Genomic DNA, 8,476 nt, shown 5'->3' with positions numbered 1-8,476 from the left:
TTGTAAGCATGGGCAATTGACTGCCAGCGTCTGAATGAGGCAGAATTGCATACGGCTAACTCAGGGTATAGAATTTAATGCAGTCACATCACCAAGTGGTTGAGTTGATTGCCTATATAAGGAGAAGTTGTCTATAGAAGAAAGAGTTAGATAGTTAGACACTTAAACACTTAGAAATTTTATAGCTTAGAAATTCTATAGATCCTTCATCTCTGTCAATTGCAAGAAAGAAAAAGGAGGAACGATTACAAACAGTCAATTAGTAAACCACTGCAAATAGATCAGTAGGCCATCTTGCATTAATTTGCACTAGATTCCCTACGTTCCACTTTGGGCTTACTAGGACACTTAAGTTACATTTATACTTGTGTCCGGCTAAAGAAAACTTATATATAACTGACAAAAGTGTGCTTGAATGTTAATTTATCATCTGTTCGACGCATACTATTGCCTTCACACCAAGAAATAGATCATTCATTTTTCCACAATATTCTTCAAAAGCATAAATGCAATAGTTTCACATTAGTAATGTAAGAGAAAGATCATAAGTATATAAGATCTTCATTAGTATGAAATATTTTTTGTATCATTAAAAAAAAGTGTTTCAAGTAATTCTTGAAACAAACTATGAGAATTTAGGTTAAAAGATAGATAATATCATATCATTATAGATACACGATAGTACATAAGAGAAGAAATATGAGTGTGGATCATGTGCAATAGCCAACAAGACTAAGATAAGACATCTTAATAAAACTATAAAGAAAAGAGAAATCTAACATCTTAATAAAACTAAGAAATCTAACATATATAAAATATTAGTTGGTACCCTTTATTCAAATAATTTCAGAGGTATAATTGAGAATTCCCAAATATTAAACTCCAATGGAGACAAAATGTTTTATCAAAAAAGAGAGAGAGAGAGAATGGATAAATTAATATATATGTAGAGAGAGAGAGAGAGAGAAGATCCAATTTGGAACGTGACCGACAAAAGTTTTTCATAGTGGGCTTAAAAAAGTGACACGTGGGCGTCCGACCTGGCTTTTAAGCGATTTGGATTTCCCTTTGCGGTGGGTCCCAACACACAGAATCTCTCTCTCCCCTTCAAACCGAAACACAAACAAGACGGTAGAAATGAAACATAGAGACCCCTTCTCTTCCTTATTTTATCTATTTATCCCAATTTCTTTATTCACTCGCGGTTTCTGTTCCTTCTCTCTCTCGCTCTCTCTCGCCGGAGATCTCCTGATCGGAGCATGAAGAACTCTCTGATCTTCACCCTTTTCTGGATCGCAATCTGTGCCATTCAGGTGGCACCGGATGCCTCCGATCACCGCTACAGCGAAGGCGACCCCGTTCCTCTTTACGCCAATAAGGTCGGCCCATTTCACAACCCCAGGTAATTATTCCTTCTCTTCTTGGGATTTGGATCCGTAATTGAATCTACAGATATCTAATTTCTTTAACCCATCTTGTGTTTTCTTGCTGTGCATTCGTTCATGTTCTTTGATTTGATTTTGATCGCACCATGCCCTGTATTTATATGTTTGTTTCGCTTTGTTGAATTGAAATGGTTTTCTTTAATGTGGCACTTGAAATATTTGGATTTGGGAAAATGAAATGCGGCCAATGGCGGTTGAGGATTCGGTTTGGAGTGTTGTGATTAGATTAGATTGCTTATGGTGTGGTGCTGATGTAATGAATTCATAGGTGGAGATATGGGTTGTTTATTATTATTATTATTGTTTGGTGGAATTTAATTTTTAATGATTTGGACCAAAGTTTGGCCGGTTGTTTGTGTTTTAGATGTTTATTTTGCTGATCGTCTTGGTTTTCTGTGTCATTTCAGCGAAACCTACCGCTACTTTGATCTGCCTTTCTGCTCACCAGGTTTTCTCCTTTCCTTGTGTGATTACATTCTCGAATCTTGATTCATTGCGTACATATAGTCATCATCTACCTAATGTTTGACCAGTCGGATGATTTTCCAGTTGCTTTGTCTTATTGTTTTTTGCACCCTTCTATCACATCATTTTCAGGAAAATAACAAAGAAAACTTGTTTCATAGATATCTTTTAAGGCATTTGTTTTGCCCATTGTCTTTGTTCTTAACATAGAAATCGATCGTTATACTACTTTCCTAAGATTTATCAGATAAATTGATTGAAGAAAACTTTGCCATTACTAGTGAATAGCTCCCTTTTATCTCAGTCTTCGTTTAAACGGTATGTGTATGAAGGCTGCACTTGTTAATATTTGTTTAGTTTCGGTTCATAAATATCATGTGAATGGCAGGCGATGTAAAAGAGAAAAAGGAAGCTCTTGGTGAGGTTTTGAATGGAGACCGTCTTGTTAGTGCTCCCTACAAGCTTGACTTTAGAAGAGAGAAAGATACAGAAGTTGCTTGTAAAAGCAAGTTATCAAAGGAAGAAGTTGCTCAGTTTCGGGCTGCAGTGAAGAAAGATTATTACTTTCAGATGTATTATGATGATTTGCCTATCTGGGGTTTCATTGGAAAGGTTGATAGGGAAGGCAGGGATGATCCAAGTGAATATAAATATTTCCTGTTCAAGCACATCCAATTTGATATTTCTTACAATAAAGATCGTGTTATTGAAATTAGTGCTCGAATGGATCCACATTCTGTGGTGGATCTGACAGAAGACAAGGATGTCGATGTTGAGTTTATGTATACTGTGAAGTGGAGAGAAACAGATACTTCCTTTGAGAAGAGGATGGATAAGTACTCGCAGTCCTCGTCATTGCCACATCACTTGGAAATTCATTGGTTTTCAATTATTAACTCATGTGTAACAGTTCTTCTTTTGACCGGTTTTCTTGCCACCATTCTGATGCGTGTCTTGAAGAATGACTTTATGAAGTAAGATTTATCAGTTAATCCATTGAGTAAATATTTTCAACCTTCCCAAATTTGCTAATGCATTGATAAACTTCTATAACTTCTCAGGTATGCACAAGATGAGGAAGCAGCTGATGATCAAGAAGAGACTGGTTGGAAATACATCCACGGCGATGTCTTTCGATTCCCAAAATACAAATCATTGTTTGCTGCAGCCCTTGGTTCTGGCACTCAGTTGTTCACCCTGTAAGATGCTTATCCTCATTTGTCTAAACTTTATGTCACACCTGCAAGTCTGAGGCTCATATCTTCTCCTATTATTTTCATTTTTCAGTACAGTTTTCATATTTATGTTGGCATTAGTTGGTGTGTTTTATCCATACAACCGAGGAGCTTTGTTTACTGCCCTGGTGGTCATATATGCACTCACATCTGGGATTGCAGGATATACAGCAGCGTCGTTCTATTGCCAACTTGAAGGAACAAACTGGGTATGTGGAGATGATTCTGTTCTTACAAATTGTAACTTACCAGAATAAAACTATAACGCTATAGAATGATCTAATACCTTTTTCCTTCTGTTTGGAAGGTGAGGAATCTGTTGCTGACTGGTTGCCTTTTCTGTGGGCCTCTTTTTTTCACATTCTGCTTTCTTAACACTGTGGCTATCGTTTACAATGCAACCGCTGCACTTCCCTTTGGCACAATTGTGGTGATAGTTCTCATATGGACATTGGTAACATCACCATTGCTTGTTTTGGGTGGTATAGCAGGAAAAAATAGTAGGATCGAATTTCAAGCTCCATGTCGCACCACAAAGTATCCTCGAGAAATTCCGCAGTTACCTTGGTATAGGAGTACTGTTCCTCAGATGGCAATGGCAGGGTTTCTCCCTTTCAGTGCTATATACATTGAGCTTTACTACATATTTGCTAGTGTCTGGGGTCACAAGATATACACAATTTACAGCATTCTATTTATTGTCTTCATCATCCTTCTGATAGTGACTGCTTTCATTACCGTAGCTTTGACCTACTTTCAGTTAACCGCTGAAGATCATGAATGGTGGTGGAGGTACACAAATTTTCTTCCTTGGACACTTCCCTTTCTCATCTCTTCCAATGTTATTGCTAGCACTCATTCACTGATTCCCATTTCTTCTCATTTACACATACATTTAAATAGACAATACATCATTTGGGCGCAGTCATATGATTCACTCTGTTTCTTTTAAGGCATTTCCGTCTATTTCATTTTTTTTTTTCCATTCTCTTATCATAGACTTGAAGATCTTATGCCTCATCTAGTAACTATTTTGTTTTTTGTTTTTTAAAATAAGCCTAATTCATCCCAATTTCTTACTCTGATTTGCATATTTCTTAAGTAAAATAGTTGAATTCTTAGCCAAATTCCAAAAACAAAAACAAGATTTAAAAAATTTCTTTCTAAAAACTATTTTTTTTTTTTAGTTTTCAAATTTTAGTTTGGTTTTTGAAAACATTGGTAAAATGTTGAATAAAAAATTAAGAAATTTAGAGTTGGAATGAATATTTGTGGGCTTAATTTTAAAAAACTAAAAACTAAAAACTAAGGCCTCATTTGATAATCATTTTGTTTTTAGTTTTTATTTCAAAAAATAAAGTCTATAGACACTACTTTTACCTCTAAATTTTTTCATCCATTGTCATCTACTTTTTACCAATGGTTTAAAAACCCAAGCCAATTTTAATTTTAAAAGCTTGTTTTTGGAATTGGGAATTTGGCTAAGAATTCAATCTTATACTTAAGAAAGATGCAAATCATTGTAAGAAATGAGGAGGAAATGGGTTTAATTTTCAAAATCCAAAAGTCAAAGATGAAATTGTTACTAAACGGGGTCTTAATGATTCACCTACTCCCCTCTTGCCTGAATTGTATTCCTGACGTGGTTTCAGATCTTTCCTTTGTGGTGGCTCAACCGGTCTGTTCATCTATGGTTACTGCCTGTACTATTATTATGCACGGTCCGATATGTCGGGTTTCATGCAAACTTCTTTCTTTTTCGGGTACATGGCTTGCATCTGCTATGGCTTCTTTCTGATGCTCGGAACTGTAGGCTTCCGTGCAGCCCTGTTCTTTGTTCGTCACATCTACCGGTCGATCAAATGCGAGTAGCAAATTTGGTCTCTCTCTCTCTCTCTCTTTTTTTTCCCCCTCTTTTTTGCTGGGGAGGGAGGAAGAGAACACGTTGGCTCAGTTTCATCCCTCTGTTTTAGTTAAAGGCTCCCCTCTTGGCTAGTCGATAGGTACAGGTTAATGAATGTTACCTTCATTTTGGGATCTTTTTTAGATTCTAAAGCTTTGACAGATTTTGGTCGTTACTATATGTTAATCTTTTGTTCTGCTTGGATATCAGTTCTGTTAAATTCTATATTATTTATTCATGTAGAGAAGCAGTGCTAAATATACAAATTTGTTCCGCTATTTGTTATTTTTTATTTGGTAAAGAATTTCTATAGCCCCCACAATGTTGCAACCAATAGTATGCATAAGTCTGTTTATTACTATTGGATTTGAAAGCAATAAACATTATTCTCACAGCAACGTCATTAACATACACTCATTTTGATTTTTTTTCCTCTCGTTTTTTATTCAAACTACGCATTTCTGTGCTCAAAATGAAGGAGTGTTTGAGGGCACTGCATCGATATTATAGTAACAAGGAGTTATAAATAGTTACAAATATCATTATTATATTTAGAGTCTTAAACATAGAGTTGACTGTAATAGTTTATTCTACCAACTTCAAGTTGAGGCCTAAATAGTTCATAAGTATTAAAGTCACGTTTATCAATCTATAATGAAAATTGGTATGCTTGTAATAGGATTATATTGATAGATCACTCGTAATAGGTCATAATCTTAAACATAATTGGACTACTTCTGATTACACTTGAATTACGAATTTGTCACATTTATTATTATTGTTATAGTTTAGGGGCAAACAATAACAGTAAATGTGACAAATTCATAATTCTCATCTTGTAACAGTAACAATAGCAGTATCGGTAATGGTATTGACAAAATTTTTAAATGCAATTAGATTGAACATCCTCCGATTGTCAATCAGATGTCAGTATGGGTATGAAACACGAGTAGACAACACTAAGTATAATCAAATGAGACCTACTTTTTAGATTATCATTGATTTATTACGTTTTTCCTGGATAAACATGGCCTAAAATCTGAGGAAAAAAACATTTTTGATCCTTAGGTTTTGGGAATTGGGAAAAAAAAAAAAAAAAAAAAAAAAAAAAAAAAAAACTCAAATCTAAGTGTATAACTATATTGTAACACTTTAAAACCCACCGAGATTTAGGAACCAAATCTAAACTAGACTAAAATCTAGGATCAAAAATGAATTTTCCAAACCCAAATATGTTTGATAGTATAGGATTCCATCTCAAAACCAATTGACAATGATAGAAGTAACTCATCTATCTTATAAAGAATGTGAATCCCCTTGGTTTTTCCAATATGGGATTCTCAACATGCCCCCTCAAGATGGTGCCTCTTTTGGGTTCATCAATCTTAATCGGATCACAATTTCTTCTTATTGGACCAACATCATCCGTTTGGACTTTTATGGGCTTTGATACAATAACAACACAGTTACGTGGAAACGGAGAAAAACCTGATTTTTATTATTAATTCTGATAGGCAAAGTATAAGAGAATAGACCAAATAAATAGACTAGTGAGAAGCCTTAAGGTACACATAATTACTAAAATACCCTTAAGGTTATAAGTTGTTTTTCGACGAAATATATATTATTGGTAACAAAATAAAACATTTCTATTTAAAAAGTTTGCATATAAGTGATATACACCCAAATAAAGCATCAAACTGGAGGGGGGAAAGCATTCATATATTTCTTTTAGAAGGAAAAGAAAACCCACTTTCCCAACAGAAAAAAGAGGAAGACAAAGTAAAAGTTAACATCAAAGAAAAGTCTAATTTTCGAAGGTAAATGACTATTTAGCCTGCCTGATAACTATTGAGCTATTATTTGGTAACTATTTGGTTTGTTTTTTAAAATAAAAACTATATTTTTCAAGTTTTTAAAATTCCTACGAAATAGATAACAAAACTAAGAAATCAATAGGTGGAAGTAGCATTTACAAATGTAATTTTCAAAAACTAAGATACTGTTTAGTAACCATTTGGTTTTGGTTTTGGTTTTTGAAAATTAAGCTTATAGACATTACTTTTACCTCCAAATTTCTTCCTTGATTATCTATTTTTAATCAATTGTTTAAAAAACAGGACAAATTTTGAACACTAAAAAAAATAGCTTTTAAAAAGCTGTTTTTGTTTTTGGAATTTGGCTAAGAATTCAACCATCGTACTTGATAAAGGTGGATATCATTGTGAGAACCAGGAAGGAAATATGCTTAATTTTCAAAAACCAAAAACAAAAAACGAAATAGTTACCAAATAGTTGAGGTGTACATTGGTTGGATTTGGTTAAGGTTGTTTTTTTTTTACCAATCAAAAAATTTGAGTTGGTTAGATTGACAACCTAGTCAAAATAAAATTTCCAACTCAACCCAACCAAACTAATAAAATTAGCGTTAGGCTTGGATTGAATGGTCAGGTTATAATTTTTTTTTAATTAAAAATATATAAATTTATATACTATACCGGACTAATAATTAAAATCTCATAAAATTCAAATGCCAAATACCAAATAGCTAAGATATTTATTGAAAACTTTAAACAAAGACAAATATCATAACAATTTTTTTAAAAAAAATTAAAACTTCACAAATTAATGAATACAAAATAATCAAACTTTAAACAAAGAGAATATATATATATATATTGAGTTAGGTTGAGTCAATCCAATTTTTTTGGCCAACTCTGACCCAACACAACCGAGTAAAAATAGAAAAAGTTTAACCAACTCAACCCACAAACAAAACTAACTCAACTCAATCCTTACATTTTGGGTTGAATAATCTGTTAATTGAGTTGTTGAGTCATTTGAACACCCATACCAAATAGGGCCTAAGATATTTTAGGTTTAATAGATCCTTAAAAACTTTTTGTTTCTAGTAAATTCATGAATTTTAAAAAATATCAAATAGATCAAAGACTTATTAGACACAAAATTAAAACTTCAGGAATCTGTTGAACATAAAATTGAAAGTTCATAGACCGACTAGATACTTTTGAAAGCTAATGATCAAATTGATATAAACCTCGAAGTTGATAGACTAAGTTTATAATTTGACCTTGAAAATAAAAATGGTTGATATTTTGTTAAAAAAAATTCAAAATTAATTAATTAATAGTCTACCTATAAACTAATCAAAACTAAGAAATAAATAAACATCTACCTAATTAGGAATAGATTAACATATTAGGCTAATATAATAATTATATGGAAAAAATATATATTTTTTTTTTTTGTCACTAGATTTTGGATCTAGTTTCTTTTTAATCCATAAGTTTCAAAATATTACACATATTAGTTCTTTAGTTTTTTAGTTTCGTTTTAATTTAGTCCCTAAGTTTCAAAATACTATAATTTTACTCTTGACATTCGAATCTTACTTCAATTTAGTTTTT

The 8,476-nt window shown here is 32.9% G+C and overlaps 1 protein-coding gene across 1 annotated transcript; it reads left to right on the top strand.

Moving 5' to 3' along the window:
- The first annotated feature begins 1,082 nt into the window (after nucleotides 1–1,082).
- Nucleotides 1,083–5,326, top strand: LOC120068160 (transmembrane 9 superfamily member 3-like). Its single transcript, XM_039019864.2, has 7 exons — nucleotides 1,083–1,402; nucleotides 1,853–1,893; nucleotides 2,299–2,884; nucleotides 2,972–3,109; nucleotides 3,198–3,354; nucleotides 3,453–3,937; nucleotides 4,798–5,326. Exons 1-7 carry the CDS (start codon nucleotides 1,260–1,262, stop codon nucleotides 5,015–5,017), a joined length of 1,770 nt encoding a protein of 589 aa, XP_038875792.1. The 5' UTR covers nucleotides 1,083–1,259; the 3' UTR covers nucleotides 5,018–5,326.
- The last annotated feature ends 3,150 nt before the right edge of the window (nucleotides 5,327–8,476 follow it).

Source organism: Benincasa hispida, chromosome 12 (assembly GCF_027475165.1).
Source record: "Benincasa hispida cultivar pf3 chromosome 12, pf3_genome.v1.1, whole genome shotgun sequence".
Lineage (NCBI taxonomy): Eukaryota > Viridiplantae > Streptophyta > Magnoliopsida > Cucurbitales > Cucurbitaceae > Benincasa > Benincasa hispida.
Note: the sequence above shows the minus strand (reverse complement) of the source record. Positions and strands in the feature narration are given on the sequence as shown.